At 40.4% G+C, this 22,889-nt stretch overlaps 1 protein-coding gene across 3 annotated transcripts in view; it reads left to right on the top strand.

Annotated features, from left to right (window-relative positions):
* PLXNA1 (plexin A1) overlaps positions 1-22,889 on the top strand; it is a 380,392-nt gene that overhangs the window by 44,612 nt on the left and 312,891 nt on the right. For all 3 annotated transcript variants that reach the window (XM_087708971.1, XM_087708970.1, XM_087708972.1), the window contains exon 2: positions 12,048-13,390. In XM_087708971.1, coding sequence (XP_087565097.1) covers positions 12,212-13,390 — 1,179 coding nt within the window. In that variant the 5' untranslated portion in view covers positions 12,048-12,211. The remainder of the gene's footprint in view (positions 1-12,047; positions 13,391-22,889) is intronic.

Here is a 22,889-nt window from a genome sequence, read left to right as displayed (position 1 = left end):
GATTGAGGTCATTTTAAAACTTTTGCACCAGAGATTACAGTGTCACCTGCTGCTGCTACTGCTGCTGTGAGGCAGGAAAGGGGATTTGGATTGGACAGGCATAAATATTGAGATCTTGGCATTTTACCATGCCTAGTCAACAGATTAGACTATTGTGCTTTTCCAGTCATGGCCCTAAATGAGCTGGGTCGTGCCGGATTCTATAATCCATGTGTTAATACTGAACGTTACTACCTCAGCAAATTGGGAGAAGTTATGCGTCTCGATTAAGCTACAGTTTTCTCTCTTAGTGGTCCCTAGATCTGTTGCCGCCAAGACTGAAAAGTGCTATTTCTGGATGGGATCCAGTCGCGGAGTCCATGGCTGATCCCAGAAATGTTCTTGCTACTTGGTGCTTGAATTGCACAGCTGTGTCTGCTTTGTTTGGACACCGATGCCAGTGTCACACAGCTTGTCTATCGCTCAAGTGGATCTGCACACAGTACTTAGAAGCCAAGGGTCTTGCGAAATTTGTTGCAAATTGGCTTATCTCCTTGCAGTTTATCTTGCTTTCCCAAACCATTGCTGAATGTTGGGACGATTGTCTGTACCTCTCAGTGGACAACTTTGTGATCAAAGCCCTGTGCAGGAATTGTCTGGCGGCTTGTGGGGGAACTGGGTTTTTGGGTGGGAATAAAAGTGGGAAATCTGTGCATGAAACCAGTGGGAAGCCGAACATCAACCTGACACCGGCATAGCTAGGGAGAGATCTGTGGGTGGGTTAAAATTGTACTTACTATCTGGAATGCAAGCTGAGGGTGTGCTTGATTTACTGCTGTGTGCCAGAGACTCAGAAAGGAGTTAACCGGAATGTAGCTCTCAGGATACTGTTAAAGTTTGCAATTTTCCTGTGCTGCTTGCCGATCGTAAACTTCCTTTTCTGATAATGGGAAATATGTGGTGTCAGATGTGCAAGGTTGGAGAAGAAAGAATGTTTGCATCTATTCTCTTTCTTTCTCCCTCTCCCCTCCCTCCCTCTCCCCTTACATCTCACATGGTTTTTTTTTGCCAGTTACACTCCTTACATCATACCACTGCATCTAATTCTTCTGGTTCTGTGTGTGTTTGCCTCAGTCAAACCAAGACACTTGATTCTACATGGCTTTGAACTGGGTCAGGGCACTGCTTAGGAAGCTTGGTGAAATTCAAGGATGGAGGATACAGAAGAAAGCTTGTAAAGATTCTGTCCCTGTGATTGCATGCACACAACACAGTCTTCTCATAGAGTCAGCTGGAGCTTGGGTGTGTGGTTAGCATCACTTGTGCAAATGAGGCTGTTGATCCTTGATCAAATGCTATGCTATTTGGGGTTTCTCTCCAGGGATTGATAATCCCCTCCCATAGCTAAATAAATAAAATATTCCAAAATACACGTGCGCGCACACATGCACACACACACACACTAATTATTTTTATTTAGTAACATATTATGATTTATGTTGATTGCTTATTTAACATCCTATGACTATCACTGAGTGTAGTATTTTATGATTTATGATGATTGCATTTTATGACTATGATCATGATTTATCACTTGTTGCTTCTATGAACACTGAGAGCTGATGCACTTTGTGTGTCCAGTCACACAATAACTAGAGTTTTCTGTGTTCTGTTCTTTAGGATCCTTCTCTTTTACCTCCTGACTGTATATACCAGCCAGATCAGATTAATAAAAATATTTTCTTCTTGCAAACACAACCTTTTCCATCCTCCCCCAGCAAGGATCCTAGGCAGATGGTGGGGTTGTTGTGTTCCACTGAGATGTTTGTCACACAATCCTCTTGGAGTAGGATGGAGTAGGGGAGTTGCTGTAGGTTATTTTTTCCCTAGTTGGAAGATCTGACTGTTTGATGCCTGCAGGATGGATTTCTCTGATACCCTGACAGAGCTACAGAATCAAGCCGTAGGTGTTGGTAGCAGCGGTGGCAGCTTTCTTGCCTTACTGGAGATCTTTGTGTCAGGTCAAGCTTGTATGTAGGACGAGAGTTTTTTTTTCCCACTTGTGCTCCTTACCTGCTGATTTAAAAAGCACTTCCAGAATGCAAGGTATATTTAAAACGAGGCCACTCTGATTTGTTATTTACCACTTCTATTTTATATCATGTTGAGTGAGACAGACAGAAGACCCTATTCCCGCCCCCTTTGGAGCTGTATTTTAGAAGATGGAGATTTGAGGGTCTGCTGAGGCAAAAGCTGGAGCCTTCCTCCAAATCTCTTTCAACATTACCTCCATATTTTGATCTTGGTTCTTTCAAAATCCGCTGCTGCTGTTTCTGGTCTTAGCTTTCTTTTTATGGTAATTAAGGTTGTTCAAAAAGATGCTTGGGGGGGGGGCGCTTTGGATTTTTACTAAACCCAGTTGCAGCCACAAGGGGGTTATTTTTGTTAGGATTGCATTACGGTGGGAAGGAAAGATGAATCCTTCGCTGTCTCTGTCTCAGAGGGAATCATTTCACACAGCTGTTGTTGTTATTGTTATTATTTTAAAAGCACCCATTGTTGCCTTGTTCCTCATGAGACCTCAACACGCCTAAATGCCACACAGGAGTAAGCAGACTGGATCTGGCGCTTGGGTCTGCAGTCTTCCCCTTCCACCCCTTTCCTCCCTCCCCTCAGCATAAAATAGCTGGTCTGCTTACACGCAAAGAGCCGGATCTGATGTGAGGGCAAATGCCTGACTGTAGCCATGTGGAATTCTTGCCCTGTGTAACACAATCGCCTACATTTTTCTGCTCCCCAGACTCACATTGCTGGCAGCTGACAACAAAACAGGTGTGGAGGGGAAACATGGAACAATGTGACCTCAAAATTCAAGCTATGCTGGCTTGGATGCTGTGGAGATGGGGGGGGGGACGGACAGATGATTGATGTTGCTGAAGTAGGGGCCTAAAGAGTTGGCCAAGTGAGTTTTAATGTTACAGAAGTAGTAAGGTTTCTGCTAATTAAAAATAAAACAAAGAAGTGGGCCATCAAGAGAGGCCAAATAAGAAATGTGCTTAGTTCATTCTTATCTTGCATTGTCTAAATTAGAATCCTAAGAGAACAAAACCATATCAAAACACATTTCTTTTTGGTTTAAATAAAAGCTTTACAATAAGTCAGCAGTGGCACTGGAATGAAAAGCTTCAAACAGCCAATACCTTTGAAGCCCAGAATCATTACTGAAAGCAAGCAGATTGGGAGAAAGTCATTTAGACTGGCTGCCTACATGTACAGAGTGAGGTACTTTCCCAGTGTTTCCTAGCAGGTGAGTGAATTCCACTCTGCTTTTGGCAGCCTTTGGTATAACCTATAAAGCCCCAGGATCTTACCCAATTTCCTTTGCTTCCCAGTGAATGACTGTCAGCTGGACTGCAAGAGTCAGGCATTGTTCTCTTGCAATTACAGATCTCATCCTTTATATATGGAGAGAGCCAGCGGGAAAACGTATGTATGTGCTGAAGTGCATTAGAATGGGCCTACTGTCTGCTTCTTCCAATACTTTTGTTTATTTATTTGTTTGTTTGTTTGTCAAACACGTACAAGGTAACAGGTATAAGTATGAACATAAATATGAACAAAGGAAGTAGATGCAGATAAATGGGGACAGTAAGACAGGAACGGTAGGCACGCTGGTGCGCTTATACACACCCCTTACAGACCTCTTAGGAATGGGGTGAGGTCCATGATAGACAGTTTAAGGTTAAAGCTGTGAGGGTTTGAGGATGTAACAACGGAGTCAGGTAGGGCATTCCAGGCATTGACCATTCTGTTGCTGAAGTCGTATTTTCTGCAATCGAGTTTGGAGCAGTTTGCCTTGAGTTTGTATCGATTGTTTGCCCGTGTATTATTGTGGTTGAAGCTGAAGTAGGAAGGTAGGACGTTGTAGCAGACAATTTGGTGTACTATGCTTAAGTCTGACTGCAGGTGGCACAGTTCCAGATTGTCCAAGGCCAAAATTTCAAGCCTGGTGACATATCATGAGCAGAGGAGTGAAGTACTCTTCTTGTAAAATACCTCTGGACCCACTCAATCATATTAATGTCTGATATACAGGGTGGATTCCAGGTGGATGAGCTGTATTCGAGAATTGGTCTGGCAAAGATTTTGTTAACAATACAATATTACCAAAGAAGAAACTTCACAAAATAAGGTGAACAACTCTTAATTCCACAAGGGCTTTATTCTGTTAAGAGCTAGTCTTATTTTTTTTAAAAAAAAATCTAAACTCTTCTGAAAGGTGCACGTAGGTTTAATTTGTGATTAAGGGGCTGCCTATCCCATCATGACTCTCTTCAGTTGTTAAGCCCTTTTGAGAGAGGTCTTTGTAAAGATGACCCACATTAAGGATCAGAGTTGGTGTTAAAACCTTAATTTATGTTTTTTTTAAACATTCAGGTTTTTTCTTTTTAATTTTGTTAGCCACCTTAAGGATTTGTCCAAAACTAAAATAGAGAACCAATAACTTGGCTTTTGTAGCTTTCCAAAGCTGTAGAGATTGTTTACTCTTTTTTTACTTTGTGCTGCAGAGAAGGCTCAGTCCTACATCCCTATTTTCTGTACTGCAATAGACAGCAAGGCACTTAACAAAGCCTCTCCTGATTACCATGGTGCATAAATACATACCCTCAGGAGAAAACAGTTTTGAGATATGCCAGCCTTAAACTTGTTTAAATGGCACCTTGAATAGGGAGTGGAAGAGTGGAGAGGCAGTGCAGCTGATGCGGTATTCCTCCCCCCTTTTTTTTTCTTTAATGGTTAAAAGCCTAGGCTTTCATCAGCAGTCTAGCTGTTGAAATGTATATCCATTCCAGTTTCTAGCTGCTCTTTTGGGGCAGCCTTGATAGGCATTGAAAAGCTCACTTGTTTCAATGGGAAAGAATGAAAAATCCGAGCATATGAATATGGGCACTTGTAGTAGCCAATTGTGTAGGCAATGTGGAATTCTTTGTGCCCACAATTACCTGCCTCTGTGTGGGTTGAGTGATGGGGTACAAAAGTGCGGCTTGTGCACAAGGTGTTAGGAAAGAATTCTTAAAGAATATGCTGCTTTGAAAACGTAGGGTCTGCTCTGTTTTGCAATACAGTACGATGAATTCCTGATGTGGCTCTGTAGCTTGAAATCTTAGGTAAGGGATACAATTGTCAGCAGGGGAGATTTCTGGAAAAAAGGCTCTGGAAAGTTTTTGGGAAGTCACCGGAATGCTGAAGGTCATAGTGATCAGTTCTGTATGAGGAGCTTCTCTTTGCTCTCTTTAATTGTATAGAAATTGAATCTAATGTGCTTGAGGATGTCATTTGGTAGTTCCTTGTATCCTTTAAGAGTTTATGTATAGTGAGAGCATATGCACCACTTGTGTGTCCAATCACATTTGGCCAATAAAGAATTCTATTCTGTTCTGTTCTATTCTATTGTGGAAAAAGGAAGGACTTTGACTAGAGTATTGGAATTCTTGCAGCAAGTATCCGTCTTTGTAGGCTGGAAAGGGATGTGTCCCATTTCTGACTGTTCCAGAGTGACAAATGATTCTGATCATTTTTACTGTAGATGTCTATAAATCTCTGGCTTCTGTTAAATGAGCTCCTCCTCTGCTGGAGGCTATCCTTCTCTCTAGCAATTTGTGTAAATAAAAGAACAGGAGTGAAGTGAGATGGAGAGTGGAACAGAGATTTTAGGAGATCTCTTTGTAAGTCTTAAGTACAAATTCCTCCCTTATGACCGAATCCTAGTCTCATTTTAATCATTCTCAATTGGAAGGACCTACTTTTGAAAGGATGCCATGCTTGCTTATATGGTCCTCTGGGTATAGTGTGCAACAGTGGAAGGATTGCTGTTGAAAGGAGAAGCTAACAATGGGGAAAGCAGGGGCTATTGTTGAGTGTCTCTAGACCCGTGATGGCAAATCTATGGCACACGTACCACAGGTGGCATGCAGAGCTCTCTTTGCGGGCATGTGAGCTGTCGGCCCAGCTCAGCTCTACTGTGCATGCACAACCGCCTCCCACCGGCCAGCTGGTTTTCATGTCTTTGTCGTGCATAAGCAGGGATTGTGTGTGCATGTGGGGGTGGTGATGCATGCATGGTGGGCGGGCCGTGCACAGAGGATTGCACACGCATTGCATTGTATGTGTACACATGCGCTTTTGCACATGCGCACATACACTTTCAGCACTCAGTGCCAAAAAAAGTTAGCTGGTTCTTCTCCAGATGGAACCTCTTACATAGTTTGGTTGTTTTACCGACAAGTTTACTTCTTCAAGGTGCTAGTTTGGAAAATCTAACCTAGTTTTATGGCTTCTTCCTTTTATATTAATCCCAGGATAACAGTCTCAATAGTTAAATAGCAACTAACAGTTTGAAAAGCTACAGTAAGAGTCCAAATAAGATGTCAGTATGTTGCTGTTTCTGTGTAATTTTAGGGAAACATAAAGTTGCAGATACACACACAGGTACACTCTTATATACATATTATTTATCGGCTTCACTTTGTTAGAGGCAGCTGATAACCTTTGTTAAAAAAAATGGAATAAAACCCAAAAGAAACTTCCTCTCAAAACTAGGTATGCACTGTATGGATTGTGACACCACCCATCAGACATAGCCATTCTTTTGTTGGGGAAACTTGGTAATGTGTGGTATGCTACAGCTATAGATTTCTCCTCTATTTCACGGAGACTAGGAGAAAACTCAAATAGGAATGGAATAATTCAGATTCATGGGGTAAGCCCGACATCAGAGCTGGAAGGGAAATCCCTTTAAACAGCCAAACTCTCTCTTTGCAGATTGTCACAGCTCGTCTCTCTCTTTGCAATGGTCTCTGTTTTTGCTTCCTATCTTTATAAAAAGTAAAATCTCGTTAATGGCTAACCACTCAACACATTGAAGCCCAATTAGGTAAATGGTGAAATGGCGCGAACATTTTCCCTAGTTGCATGTGAGCTTCTTGGTAATGGGCAAGAGAAGGGGAAAAAAAAACCCCTGAAAACCATCTCTCTCTTTTATGTTTTGCTTCAAGTTACACTTTATAGAAGCAGGTTCTCTATGGGAGAAGGGCTCTTGGGCTTTTTCTCTGGGATCAGCAATTTCTTGGGATAGAGCTGAATGCCTGAGAGATTAGCCGAGGGCTTTTCTGTGTACATGTCAGCATTGCTACTGAAGTGGGTTGATTGCTATTTTGACAAGCTGGCTTCCCTTTTTAATCAAAACAAAGCAAGGTTAAGCCCAGACCCTACTTTAGCTTTGCATTCTCAGTCTATGAATGGCAAGTCATTCAGCCTCTGTGGCCCATCCAGCATCAACTCTATTGATATTGTCAAGAGGGACTGTTGGCCTAATGGGTAGTTGAAGGACAGAAGTTTGAGGGGCCCATGGTGCTGGGAGTCAGACCAGTTCTCAATGTGCTTCTGTTTAAAAAGGACAGATGGGTTTCATGTTTTATTAATGCTCACCTGAACATATGAAATTACTAATACTAATCCAAACATGGAAGTGGAGGTCCTGAATTCTGTGATGAAGCTTTCCAGTGAAAAAAAATCAGATGCATCTGTGTAGATTCAGGCAAGATTGTAGAAATCATGATGCAGTAAGTAAATTGTTAAGAGCATCTCTTTCTGTGAGATGCTCAAGCTTCAGATCATAAATATGCATTTAGGAGATTATGCTTTTCACCCTCAAACTCTTTGTTGTGGCCTTGAGAAGCCTGTTCAAAAGGTTAATGTCACAAAGGCTTGATGGTGCAGTGCCAAATGTTGGTGGGACACAATAGATTGAACTATTGTGCTTCTACCTATCCTTTGGCCAAGGTCCCCTCCTCTTTTCCCAGTGGAGTACTCCCAAACACTGGAGAAACCCTACAACCTTCCACTGCTTTCCCAATTGTGCTTTTCTTTCTCTTGCAGTGCCAAAGAGTTTCTTTTCTCTCAACCCTCTTGATTCCCTTTTTTCTAATCCTAATTGTGGATGCCTAGGGGCGCAGTGGCTCAGTGGCTAGGATGCTGAGCTTGTCCATCAAAAGGTCGGCAGTTTGGTGGTTCTAATCCCTAGTGTTGCATAACAGAGTGAGCTCCTGTTACTTGTCCCAGCTTCTGCCAACCTAGCAGTTCGAAAGCATGTAAAAATGCAAGTAGAAAAATAGGGTCCACCTTTGGTGGGAAAGTAGCAACATTCCGTGAGCCTTCGGCATTTAGTCATACCAGCCACATGACCACGGAGATGTCTTTTGGACAGCGCTGGCTCTTTGGGTTTGAAACGGAGATGAGCACCGCCCCCTAAAGTTGGGAATGACTAGCACATATGTGTGAGGGGAACCTTTACCTTTACCTAGCACAGCAATCTCCTTCAGGTTAAGAAGGTAGAATAAAGACATTGATCCATTCTTCATCCCATTTCTTCGGGAACACAGAGAACCGTAGCTAAAGGAAAAGGACTCTTCAACTTACACTAGGTAGTGGAGAAGGGAATTCTGATTTTGAGTTGTGTTCAAAGATTTGATACTAAGGAAGAATACAGCTTTGGATAATTAAGCTACTTAATTATCTTACTTAAATTATGTATTGTTACGTTTCGTCTTTTTATTTCCTGTCTGTATTTCCCTGATTTGAATTGTGAGCCGCCCTGAGTCCCCTTTGGGGAAAAGGGCGGCATATAAATGAAATCAAATCAAATCAAAATCAAATCTACTGATTTTTAAAAAAAACAAACTTATAGCCGACTCTGGGCAGCATACAGCATTAAATTATGATTATTCTAGCTACATGGGTTCAAGATCGATGCTTTATTAGTTGTTTTCTTCAGGATTAGTTTAAAAAACCTAGAATGGTAGCACTTTGCAGGAGAATATTTAAAAAATTGAGTATTCTGGTATGTGCCTTGTACAAGTATTTAAGGGTATGTTTTGACCTCTCTGGAAGGAAGGACAAGCGCACTTCCTACTTTTGTGAAGAGCAAAAAAACAAAGCTATGCTCTTGAGTGTTTGGAATGGCAGTTCAGGGAATGAGTAATGTGGCTTCCCCCACCCTTCACCCTTCATTTTGCCTGAAGGCTAGTTCTGAGGTTTCTGAGGTATGTGCTAAATCTAGGATAAACCCAAGGCTGCCTTTTGTTATAAGAATGAGAATCATTTGCCAGGGAGATGGGGAAACCATTAAGATCTTAAAAGCAACCTTCTATGCTTGCCAGACATGGTTGAGTGGAAAGAACATGGGCACTTCCACATAATGGTCAAATTTTGAAAAAGTAACTTAGTATAAGCAAACAAACATTGAAGAGATATAACAGAATAACAGAGTTGGAAGGAATCTTGGAGGTCTTTTAGTCCAAACCCCTGCTTAAGAAGAAAACCCTATACCTGTGAGGGTGAACCTATGGCATGCATGCCACACGTGGCAAGCAGAGCCCTCTCTGCGTGCACGCAAGCCGTCGCTCCAGCACAGCTCCACCATGCCTGTGCGCACACCTCCTGCTGGCCAGCAGATTTTTGGGTTCTGCTGGATATGCGTGGGGAATCCCCATGCACATGTATGCGTGGGGGTCACATGCTCATGCATGGGAGTGGGAGGCATGGGGGTGGAGAGATGCAGCACCTGCAGGGCCCATTTTTGCTCACAGGTGGATGCAGGGAGGCCTGCTAGGCCCAAAACAAGGTGTGGAGGTGTCACATGTGCATGGTTTAGTTTAGTTTAGTTTTCACTTTATTTGTATGCCGCCCTTTTCCCTGGGGGGACTCAGGGCGGCTCACAGTTCAAAAGGGTGGGGGGAAGGACAAACAATTTACAACATAAAGACACAACATCATTTAAGAACTCAACAGTCATACAATTCGAGTAGGGGTTAGAGTCTTTAACCCCAGGCCTGCCGGGATAGCCAGATTTTAAGGGCGGTGCGGAAGGTCTGGAGGGTGGTGAGGGTCCGGATCTCCACAGGGAGTTCGTTCCAGAGGGTCGGAGCAGCCACCGAGAAGGCTCTCCTCCGGGTAGTTGCCAGTCTACACTGGCTGGTTGATGGAACTCGGAGGAGGCCTAATCTATGCGATCTTATCGGTCTAGTGGAGATAATTGGCAGTAGGCGGTCTCTCAAGTACCCAGATCCAATACCATGAAGGGCTTTGTAGGTGACAAGTAGCACCTTGAAGCGCACCCGGAGATCAACAGGCAGCCAGTGCAGCTCGCGGAGGATAGGTGTTACGTGGGTGAATCGAGGTGCACCCACGATCGCTCGTGCGGCCGCATTCTGGACCAGCTGAAGTCGCCGAATACTCTTCAAGGGCAGCCCCATGTAGAGCACATTGCAGTACTCCATCCTAGAGGTCACAAGGGCACGAGTGACTGTTGTGAGGGCCTCCCGGTTCAGGTAGGGACGCAACTGGTGCACCAGGTGAACCTGGGCAAATGTCCCCCTGGTTACAGCTGACAAATGGTGTTCAAAAGTCAGCTGAGGATCCAGGAGGACTCCCAAGTTGCGAACCCTATCTGAGGGGCGTACAATTTGACCCCCCAGGCTGAGAGATGGAACACTTGGCCAATGGGGGGGTCACTTGCACATGCACAGGAGTGGGGGGAGCGCAGGGGGCGTAGCACATGCATTGCATTATGGGTACAGGCACACATTGCACTGTCACATGTGCACTGCCACATGCATGCTTTCAACATGCGATGACAAAATGATTAGCCATCACGGCCCTATACCAGACAAATGGTTGTCCAGTCCCTTCTTAACCATTTCCAGTGATGGAGTACCCATAGCAGGTCCAATTGGATATCATCAAGAGTATTTTAATATATGCACAATAGACTTTTGTCATATTAGGAGATGCACTTTGTAGTTTCCTAAACATTTTGTTTTTTTAATTTACCCTAAAATGTCACAAACTTTTACGTAAATAAAGTTCTTAATCAAAGACCAAATATACTGAACACAGACAGAGTAGCTACTTTTCTTAGGTTGCCCCCTCCAAACATCTCATGCCAGGACCTTTGAAGATGTATATAGAGGAAAATAGATTAAGGTAAAGGCTGACAAAGCCCATAGTCACATGCTTTATGAAGCCAGCACATCATCTTCACATGCCTGCATGAGTGCAGGATTGATGGTGGTTGGAGGCAAAGCAATGAATAATGAGTAATGATGGGGGTGGGTGGATACAAATTCATATATATATTCCTTAAAACTAGGAAGGAACAGGAAGAATGCCAATTCCTAAAAGATTTTATAATTATTTATATCTTCATGGCCACACCACTTCATGCAAAATTTATAAGAACAAGGCGGAAATGACTTTCAAGTAGCCACGTGCATTATTCTATTTCTTAACCCATGACACAAAGCCATTTTTTTTCCTTGAAAGAGAAGCCTGGTTTTTCAGTTAAGTGTAATTAAGGATTTATGGACTTGTTTCAGTTATTGCATCATGCAAATATGTATGGAAATTTTCCAGGATTCTTTCGTGAGAAATCAATGTTGTTGCCTTTATCCGTTTCAAAACCATGAGAAAACGTAACCGACATTGATACCACAGTAATGCAATGCAGTGCCGTTTAATATAAATAGCAAGCATTCAGAACGATGATGCACAGAACAGGTTACAAATGAGCTAAAATAAGTTAAGAATAGATCTGATCCCAGTTATTTAAAAAAAAGTTTAAAAAGAAATCCCAGACCTTCACTTTATGTCTCTTGTTTTTTCTTAATTCAAAAGATGTAAAATTAGTCCCTTGGTAACAGGATTCCAAATTTAACATTAAGGTTTTTGCTGCCATTGGGGAAAAAAAAGAACATTAAACAAGTCCTTAGAACAATTTAGCTGCTTCTTTCTTTAGTGAATTTACAAAACAGTCATGGGAACTTTAATGAGAAGAATGCAGAATGATGAACAAATACTATGCAATGCTTCGCTGAGACAGCTGAATATTTCAGCTATCAGAACCACCTCCATTCCTGAGATGTTTGTAACTGAGATTTTATTGTGCTGTTGTATTTTGAGTGGCACAACTGTTCGCCTAACCATGCTTGTTTTTGCATTTTTTCCCCTAGGGCCATGTAGAATGCCAGCATCCATAATGTCCTGAGTCTGGAAACAAGTGGAAAAAAAGAAGTTCGTCCACAGGAATTCACTCTCTCCCCGCCTCCAGTTTTTGGTTTGATTCTTGTTTATTTTATAGTTAGATTAATGCATTGCTGGATGTGACTCTTCCACCATGTGGCTTCTGAGGCTAAAGCACCATTTGTCAATTCACATTTGGACTCTGCTGCTTCTGGGTAGTTCTTGGTTGCCATTGGCAAAAAGCACTACCAAATCTTCCTCCCCTTTTATGACTTTTCAAGTCACAGACTGGAGTTTGACACACTTAGTGGTCCACAACAAAACTGGGGAAGTATATGTAGGTGCTGTCAACCGGATCTATAAGCTTGCAAACAATCTGACAGAAATGCGCACACATGTGACGGGTCCAGTAGAAGACAACGAGAAGTGTTACCCACCACCTAGTGTGCAGTCTTGCCCACATGGACTAGTCAGTACCAACAATGTCAATAAATTGCTGCTGGTGGATTACTCTGGGAATCGTCTGATTGCCTGTGGCAGTGCTTCGCAAGGTATCTGCCAGTTCCTACGCTTGGATGATCTCTTCAAGTTGGGCGAGCCACACCACCGCAAGGAACACTACCTCTCTAGTGTCAATGAGTCAGGAACAATGTCTGGTGTTATAATTGAAGTGCATAATGGACAAAACAAGCTTTTCATTGGAACTCCCATTGATGGAAAGTCTGAGTATTTCCCTACTCTGTCCAGCCGTAAACTGATGGACAGTGAAGAGAATGCAGAGATGTTTGGCTTCGTTTATCAAGATGAATTTGTCTCCTCTCAGCTTAAGATCCCATCAGATACACTCTCCAAGTTTCCCACATTTGATATCTATTATATCTATAGTTTCAGTAGTGAGCAGTTTGTCTATTACCTAACACTGCAGCTGGACACCCAACTTACCTCACCAGACTCTACAGGAGAGCAGTTTTTCACCTCAAAAGTTGTCCGGCTATGCGTGGATGACCCCAAGTTCTACTCATATGTGGAATTTCCCATTGGTTGTATTCGAGATGGCATTGAATATCGCTTGATTCAGGACGCTTACCTCAGTAAGCCTGGAAGGGCCTTGGCCAAGCAACTGGGCATTTCAGAACAGGACGACATTCTGTTCACAATCTTCTCACAGGGGCAGAAGAACAGAGTCAAACCACCAAAGGAATCTGTCCTCTGCCTTTTCACATTGAAGAAGATCAAAGACAAGATCAAGGAGCGTATCCAGTCCTGCTACCGTGGAGAAGGAAAGCTTTCTTTGCCTTGGCTTTTGAATAAAGAATTAGGTTGCATAAATTCAGTAAGTCATTCCTCTTTCTGGTTTTTTTCCTCCCCTCTTCCCCCCCTAGTTATAAAAACCTTTAGGTTTTTGTATTATTATTATTGTTGTTGTTGTTGTTGTTGTTGTTGTTATTATTATTATTATTATTATTATTATTATTATTATTATTGATTCTCAGCCTGGTCTCCTACCTAGAGGTGTAAGGGATGGTTCATTTTAATCTTGGGGTAAGTAGTTATTTAATTAATATTGTTTATGGAGCCAGGGCTTATTAATGATATCAAGTGCCTATGAATTGAATTGAGATTTTCTGGATTTTGCAGATGGGATTATGTGCTTTCTTTAACACATTTGTGTTAAACTACTTATAGGCATTGGTATTTCTTATTCAAAATGGAAAGAGCTATGCTGTCAGTTCTTGCTTTGGATTTCCTCTGAAGCTTTCAAAAATGGCCTTAGAGGCCAGATGTGATTTCCTAATCCATTATTTAAAGCTGCGGTAACCAACTAGTGGTCTGCAAGAAAATTTTGGTGGTCTGCAGAAACCAAACTTCAGCCTTTGGGTGAAGACTGGAGGGAAGTGCCACTGGTGGCAGAGAGCCGGAGGGCCTTGTTCCAGTGGGACTGCATAATGGTCTGGAACTGGCTGACCATCTCAGCCTGCTGAGCCTCCAGGCACTGCTCCTTGGCCTTGCACTCCCGCATGTCTTCCCTCTGCTTGGAAAACATATGCTCGTAGTCTTCAGTGAGGTGCTTTTACTGAGCCTCCTTCTCGGTCAGATCCAATTTAAACTGCGCTGTTTTGCCAACTCTTTGTCATGGTGGCTGCTTACCTCCAACAACTGCAAAGAGTGGCTGGGAGGGGAGGGGCAAGTAAAGGCTGTTGAGGTGCTCCTCGATGTAAGTGACATCAAGTTGGCCCCACCCACCCAATCACATGACCACCTAGCCATGCCCACCCAGTCGGTCATTAGGCAGATAATATTAGTGGTCCGCGGGATTTAAAATTATGAATTTAGTGGCCCCTGAGGTCTGAAAGGTTGGCAACCCCTGATTTAAAGTATGACCATGTTGAAGTGGCTAATCAAAGTTTTTGCCTTTGTTTTTATATAGGAAGGAAAAGGCAGATATTAGGAATAAATATCGGATAATAAATATTCTTAGAGTAAAAAGGTACTTAAAATCTACTATCTAGATAAATCTATACTGCTGTAGGTCAAGGATCTGTATTAATTTTGGTGCATATTTAGAGGTTTTGTTTATGTTTTTATGTATTTTTTTTCAGAAGCATAGGTGGAAAAGCAGCATTTAAACAAATTCCCAGTTTGGGCATTTTCTACTTTTGTAAAGATTACTCCCCAAACTTTTCAAGACAGTGATGTTCAAATTTGGAGAAATTGTTATGTATGCATCTGGAAGGCACTAAAGCTGAGAAAGGCCGAATGAGAGACACAAGGGCCAGTATTAAGTCTGATAAAAGTGTAGGACTGAGTTTCTTTAGCATCTCTACCCCTCAGTGTGTCTGTGGTGCTTCTCGACAAAATATCCATCATAGTGTGTCTTAATGTCCATCAAGAGCTTACACCTGCCCCAATTTTTCAACATAGACCACCCTGTTCTTGAATGGCTAGGTAGACTGGATGTTAACATTTAAATCACTATAAGTCCATGTATTTGCCGTACACTAAATAAATAAATATTTAGTGTTTGCTTTTTATTATTACTTCCAAGGCAAATTCTGACAGGTAAAACTGGTGATTGCACACCTTCTTTACCATGAGAACAGTCTTCCTGGCAATCCAGATCCTTAGTTAGGTGGAAAATGGCAAGTATTCTTCAAGTCACTTTGATGTGGTATCCAAACCTCATGGGATGTGAGAGGGGCAGGGGTGCATTTCTCTGGCATTACTGCCAATTTGGTGCATGCATGATTTTGCGTGTGCTGCATGCGTGTGCACAGTAGCCTATACATAGGTCTGTGCATGTGCAGAACATTTAGAGAGGTCGAAAAAAGATGTCGCGGTGACCAGGGAACCAGTTCTGGGGCGTGCCGAGCATGCTATCCCTACCAGTTTGGAGATCCAGTCGCCATTTCGGCTACCGATTCCACCGAACCAGTGCGAACCAGTAGGAACCCACCTCTGGAGAGGGGATATTAGGCAGCAATTTGGTTTAGATATATGGGAATACAAAGCAACTGTATAGTCAACAGTCTTTCTTACTGGCAGGAAAAGGACTTTCCCAGGTCAAAGGTGTGTACCAAGCACAACTGGAGTGTCAAGTTTTGAGGACAATTAGAAATAAACTCTTGCCCTGCGGGGAAGAAGATAAGTCAAAGTAAAAGACTGGAGATGTTCTTTCTCAACAAAGGGAAAAAGTTGCCTGGCTCTGTCCTAAGGGAGGTATTTGCCACAGCTTGTTGCTAAGACAAACACAAAAGCTTTATTGCCCTATTCCATTGTGTAAAGCCGGCAGTGAGGCTGAGTGAGGAGCCTGCTTTGTTTTATTGGGTTCCTTTTTTAGATTGTGTATAATAGGGTGGGCATTTCATATAGTCGTAATGAGAACAGGAATGTAACATAAAAACTGTGTAAAAATACAATATAAAAAGATCTTTCAGAAGTGGATTGGTAAGGGCAATTTCACACAGACAAGGTCAATATACCTGAAACAGATCCCAGGTTGAAGAAAATTGCCCTCTCAATTGAATTGAAGAGTGATAGTTGGAGTGATTGGAATATGAGGGATTGGATCTCAAATTCAATAGACTCGATCAATCCTTGGATCAAGACTCTCTTTAAATTTTGGACCAACCCATAAAAGAACAGTTTAAGATTATCCTCTGTGTGGTTTGGAATAAAACTATTAACAATTTAATTAACATATAAAATCAGTTAAAACTTGCCCTCAGTCAGATGCCTTTTATTTCTAGGAAGAAACTAGATGCATAGGATATGGTATGATGTTAGCTTTTTTATTTTCTTAAATTATTGAATAATGGAAGGAATTATAGTTACCAATTCAAGAAATGTACAGTGGGTGGGTTCCAAGTGGTTTAGTACTCAGGTTCTACTTTTAAAGTTTTTGTGGGACTATTTTGCATGAGATGGAGAAAAATCAAATTTTGACATAGGTATTTAATGATTGTTAAAATTTAAAAAGGGGAAAATTTTTTATTTCCTTCTCTTTTTTTGCAGAGAATGGACATTTTATTATAGTCTTAAGCTGTAATAAAACTAATAAATTCATAATAAATAATGATAACCTAATAAACTAATATTCTAAAGTAAGTATTCTTTATATTTTTGGAAGAAGAAGTTGGAAGTCATTCTTTGTATATATTTGTTTTTTTCCTTTCCTTTTCTTTATATTTTTACACTCCATTTCCCCATTTCTTTTTACTCTCTATCATTTCTTTCGATTGTTGGTTTATGTTCTTTTTTATATGTGTGTTTTGTAAAATGTAATAAAATTATTTTAAATGATTTTTTAAAAAAAAACAAGGCTAAGTCTAGCATATTTTGAAGCAGTTTATTCACTGTGGAACAGTTTGTACTGCCAGAACATTGCCCTTAAAATTTAATCTAATCCATTTTCTTGTGATTTCAACATAAAGGGCATTGGCAGAACCTATTCCAAGCATCATTAGAAATAATGAACCTCAGGATTATTTTAGAAACTTCTCTGCTCTTCTCAGAGTGACTTGTGTTATACAAGTCAACAATGATATGGAAAAGGAAACTAATATAAAACAAAAGGGCAAATAAAATGTGGATAAATAAAATGTCTGCCATTAAAGTTTATTAAAATTAGACATTTGGTACTGGTGTGATACCTGTTTATTAAATTCATATGCCACTCATCTCCCTGATAGGGTGACTATCTCTGCTACACCATTAAGTGTAGTAATAGTAAGTAGTAATATTTGGCCTGCAAAAGTTGAATTGCTGTCATTGTCTTAGCAAAATGGGGATGACAAGAAGGAGAATCCATGCTAGGTAATAATTTACATGTGATTATATGTTATGGAAATGGTTAATTTCCATTTTTTATAATAATAAAAAAACTAGGCAATAATTTACATATGATTATATGTTATGGAAATGGTTAATAAAATTTTTATAATAATCAAGAAGGAGAATCCACAAATTACCAAAAGGATACAAATTTTCCCCTATATATTGAGGACAAGAAATCTGATTCGTTGGGACCAGACCAGCTCCAATCAGAAAGATTCAGTGATACAGAATTATGGTCACTCTGTTCAAAATGTGGGGGAAATGCCATGTTGCCTAGAGTTATATAAGGACCCAAGGAGTGCTATTTCCATGGCTTTTGGAAGCATTAGAAGCTGTATGTGGCTGCTAGCCAGGAAATAAGTACTAGAACTTAGCTTGCTGGATGCTGTCTCCATAAGAAACGGGAGAGATTACAACTGGAATGCTATTATAAACTGAAAAGTATTATGCTGTTGGTATTAGCAGTTGAGATGGGAATGCTGTGTATAAACACTTGTGCTCTAGTTCTTTATTTTCATAACTTCAATAATCTTTCTGAATAGGATAATCTGAATAAATTTCCGATTTGGTTGACTTGCCAGGTTTGAGTGTATTCTTAATAACAGTGGAAGGGAAGCCTTACACAGCTATCTGAGAATTAGATGAGTAAGGGGTAGAGATAATAATCCTCATTTTTTTTTCATTCTTGCGGAATGAAGAATTTCCCATGTAAAACTATGTTGCCAACACATGACATGAAAATACCACAATGACAAAACACGGCTTGTTCAGAAATAGCATTCAGGAGCTTAAAAGATTCTTATTCTAGTAGTTCACTAAATTACCATCTTTGTTTTGAAAAAGCGAAACATATTCAGAATTGCAGTAACATTTTAACCATCATCTTCAAAATATTTGTGAGTATGATAGGCGGTATATGGTGTTCTGTTACTTTTTATTCTCACAGGAAATCACTTCCATGGGTTAAAGAGAATAAAATAGATTAAGACCTGCTTGTGAGCTTCACAACTGGGAGTAGGTGATATGAGTTCTTGGAGCTCTGTTGATTTGAAAACAAATCCAGAGACAAAGAAGGAGCACCAGAAATTATGTTTGGTAAATCAAACTTCAATTACCTTGGGTCTTCATCTGGAAAAAAAGCACTTTCCCTCTAATTTCCTCATAATTTGTTTTGAAAATTATTTAAAAAAATAGGTAAAATCCCAGAGCACAGATCTTGCGAAATCAAAAGCGATCATAAAATCATGTCACATTAAAATCAAGGTCCAGGGCAACAAAATGGGTCAGAATTGCTTATGTCCAGAAAACTGAAACAAAATGGTAAGGATATTCTCTAAGGTAGGGTCTCAACCTTCCTAATGCCGTGACCCTTTAATACAGTTCCTCATGTTGTGGTGACCCCCAACCATAAAATTATTTTATGTTTTCCATATTTTTTTCGAAAATATATTTTTCCAATGGTCTTAGGCAACCCCTTTGAAAGGGCCGTTCGACCCCCAAAGGGGTCCCGACCCACAGGTTGCGAACCGCTGCTCTAAGGGAAAGGGAGTTCATTTGCTACACTCTGGAATAGCTCAGAATGAGTAAACATTCATAAAGTCACACCTTTTCTTACCCCCGCCAGACATATCAAAAAGCAACTCCTGTCATCTCCAGCTTGTATAGCTGCAGGAGTTGTTACCTGACACCTGGAGGGCTTCGGATAAAAGGGTGGGCAGGCTTGGAAATAGCTAGGCTGATGAAAGGAAGTACCCACACCTGGTTTTATTAGAATGGCAAAAGAGCAAAATGGAGTACAGGTCACTTGTTTTCAATGCCCGAGAACAGCTTCTATTTCCTACACAATTTGTTGTCACGCAGCATTTAGGGATGTTTGAATGGTTCATAAGACAAAACAAAGGGATGGATCAATTTTGCCTCATTTGGATCGCTAATTTCTTCTTATTGCTTATTCAATTGCCTCTGACTCTTTGTGACTAAATAGATGTAATTTTACCACAATTGTCTGTCAGTGACTGTTTCTTGTAAGCTCATATTTAGGTCATCAGTGATAGATTTAGTCCTCCTTGTCCTCCTCTTCCTCCTCCCCCCTTTTTGACTGCCTTCAGTTTTTCCAAGCATTAGAATCCTTGACTCTTTGCTTTGCATTGTGTGTCCAAAATATTAAAACTTGAACTTCATTATTAGTCTTTCCAATGAGCAATCTAAGATTACTTCATTTAGTATTTAATGATTTTTTTTCTTTTTCTTGTAGTCTTGAATTATTTTCCAACAGTTTTCTTCATCACAATTCAGTATCACAATTCAGAAACTCCGATTTTCTTTGTTCAGCCTTTCTAAGGGTCCAGCTTTCACAACCATATGTAACAGCTGGGAAAACCTTTACAATCTGTTCTTTCCTTGTCCATGTGATATTGCTGCACTTTAGTTTTTTTTCTAGATCTGTCAGAGTCTTTCTCCCAGGTAACAGATGTCTCTTTCTTTTATGGCTTTTATTCAAGTTACCATCCTGCAATTTTAGCAAGATAAAAGCTGTGATTACTTTAACTTTTCTGCCTTGTGCATTCAATTTGCACTATTTGCACTATTTTTATATATTTTAAAATGTTGAACAACAAACTGACTTTTGTATTCTCTTGACAAGAAATCCAACAGTTTTGATGATGTTTTATTGGTTCCTTTAGTTTTGTTGGTACAAGTATTTTCTAGGATCTATTTAATTTTCCATAATGTTTGATTCTAGTCCAGTGATGTATCACATGTATCATGAATTTTGAGATTTCTTTGTACTCTACTTCCATCTGTTAATTCTTGTTTACATTTTATTTTTCCAGTAGAACTTTGCATTCTTTGCCATTTATTTTGCCCTTCTTTTGATAAAAAACATTTCCCCGGCTTCTGTAATTTTAAAAATTGTTGTCCTTGCCATCCAGTTGTTATCCCTACATTTTTTGTACTGCTTTTTCTTATCTTTCTGGAACTCAATGTTGAATTGGGCAGAGTTTTTGTCTTTTTACCATATATTCAACAATATATGGTCTCAGCAATATTCTACATAATTATGTGGCTCTCCTTTGACTATTCCTTCCTTTTGCTTTTTCATTCTGGGATATTTTTATTTTCTCTATCTTTAATGATGTCACACATTTCAGGTAGGCTATCAAATCTGAATTAATAGATTCTTTACTTGTACTATATAATCATGTAAAATATTGCTGAGAGTATACATTTTTAGAACTTATTTTATTTGAATTGTAATTTTAGAAGGACAATTTTATCCTAGTTGTAATCATCATCAGCTCTAATTTTTATTGGCTGAAGGTAACTTTTCTATTTTTGAAGGCATATCATAAAGAAAAAATTGTTTTGCTGTGTCCATTCAATGATGTCCATATGTGGTTTTTAACTTGTTGAAAAAGGTATTTGCTATAAACACTGAATATTTTTTGCAGAACTCTATTCATCTGTCTCCATTTTCATTTCATACACCAAACCTAAATATTCCTCTTATTGCAGATTGTCTCTTACTTCCAACTTTAGCATTGCATTCTCCTATAATTAACCGGATGTCTTTATACTGATATCTAGCTGAGCTAGAGTTAATCCTTACTTCGGTATTCAAATTTAACTGCTGATATGAGCAATTTTAAAGACATTCATCTATTCCAAGTTTTTCTCTGTAGGAGATTTTGTTTGAAGGAAAAACAAAAGAAAGAGAAAAGTAGAAAATAAAAGATAACAGTCTGGTTTTGTGGGCCTTGAGATTTTGGTCTCAAAGACAGGGATGAAAATTTATTGGCCTTGCATATGTTGATAAATTATTACTTCCAAAGTCCTCGGGCAGCATGACCAATGATAAAGATCAAGAGAGTTGTAAGTTCAACAACATCTAACTTACAGTTCTATGACCTAGTCTGCAAAAAGAATGTGTTCATGATTAAAGAGCAGAAAGATGTTGCATTTTAAGACTATGTTACAGATTTTTCCTTAATATTATCCAGAGTGCTAGGTAAGCAGTTGCATTTTCTTGCTAATTTATCTATACTGTACTATCGCAACCTTTTCTATACTCTTGAGCGCATGTGCTAAAATAAGCCCTTCCCTGAAAATAAGCCCTCCCTGAAAATATTGCAACACAGCAGCAGCCATGAGGCGACCATGCTCGCTGCCTCCTGCACCTCAAAAATAATAAGACCTCTCCGAAAATAAGGCCAAGTGCTTATTTTGGGAGTCAAAAGAAAATAAGACCTGTCTTATTTTGGGGGAAACATGGTAAACTCAAGTTTTCGCAACCCCTCGAATATCACCTTGCAACCCCGGTTGGGAACACCTGATCTATAGACACTTTGGTGCCACACAATGAATTTATTGCCATGTTAGAACCAACCTAATTTCTGCCAATTAAGTATGCCATTTGTATATAGCCAGTGATACACACTTTATTTTTTTAGATCTGAGGATGCAGGTAAGTGGCAGGACCATATGTTGTTTGGAATCTCTATCCTGCTTAGATAACTAGAGGAAGAAGTATAGAATTGGATTTATTTTTCAGTTTGCCGGCTTATAAATTACAGATCTGGCAGGTACATGGAGATGCTCTGTGGGAGCAGGTGGTTCAGCTGCCTCCACCTGGGGTGGTTGTGCACAGAGATCCATTTGTAATTGTCCCAGTCAGCCCCTCCTCCTCCTCCTCTTCAAGCTCCAAGGGATACAGTTAACAGCTGCCTGACAAAGTAAAGGGTTTGCTGTCAAGAATGCTGGGCTCAGAAATCTGATTTTGGCTTCAGACTAATTCGATTCTGGTGCAAAGGGATGAAATTGTTATACTGCTGCCTGCTGGGTCACATAACTGCTGACCGAGGGGAAAGATAAGACTTTCTCCAGTCTTTTGTTTTCTTTTCCCCAATCTCTTCATCTCTCTAGGAGACTATATATGGCGCAGATCAGCTGCTCTATCCCTGAACTCCCTTCTAGATGGAAACTTCAGGGAAGTGACACAAAAAACATGGAAATAAAGAAATGTATCCACGATTGTTTAGTCATATGCTGACAAATAATGTACTTGAGTGGAAAAGTATCCCCCCTGGTTTCCTCTGCCCAATTTTTGGAAAAAGCTTTCACTATAGCGTACCAGTGAGAGGTGGTTCAGTGGCTAAGATGCTGAGCTTGTCAAGCAGAAAGGTAGGCAGTTTGGCAATTCAAATCCCTAGCGCCGCGTAACGGAGTGAGCTCCTGTTACTTGTCCCAGCTTCTGCCAACCTAGCAGTTTGAAAGCATGTAAAAATACAAGTAGAAAAATAGGGACCTCCTTTGGTGGGAAGGTAACAGCATTCCGTGCACTTTCAGCATTTAGTCATGCCAACTACATGACCATGGGGACGTCTTCAGACAGTGCTGGCTCTTCAGCTTTGAAACGGAGATGAGCACTGCCCCTTAGAGTCGGGAACGACTAGCACACATGTGCGAGGGGAATCTTTACCTTATAGTGTACCTATAGT

This window comes from Thamnophis sirtalis, unplaced genomic scaffold (genome assembly GCF_051295495.1).
Source record: "Thamnophis sirtalis isolate CommonGarterSnake01/CBP01778 unplaced genomic scaffold, rThaSir2_p1.2 scaffold_3, whole genome shotgun sequence".
Classification (NCBI taxonomy): Eukaryota; Metazoa; Chordata; class Lepidosauria; order Squamata; family Natricidae; genus Thamnophis; species Thamnophis sirtalis.
Note: the sequence above shows the minus strand (reverse complement) of the source record. Positions and strands in the feature narration are given on the sequence as shown.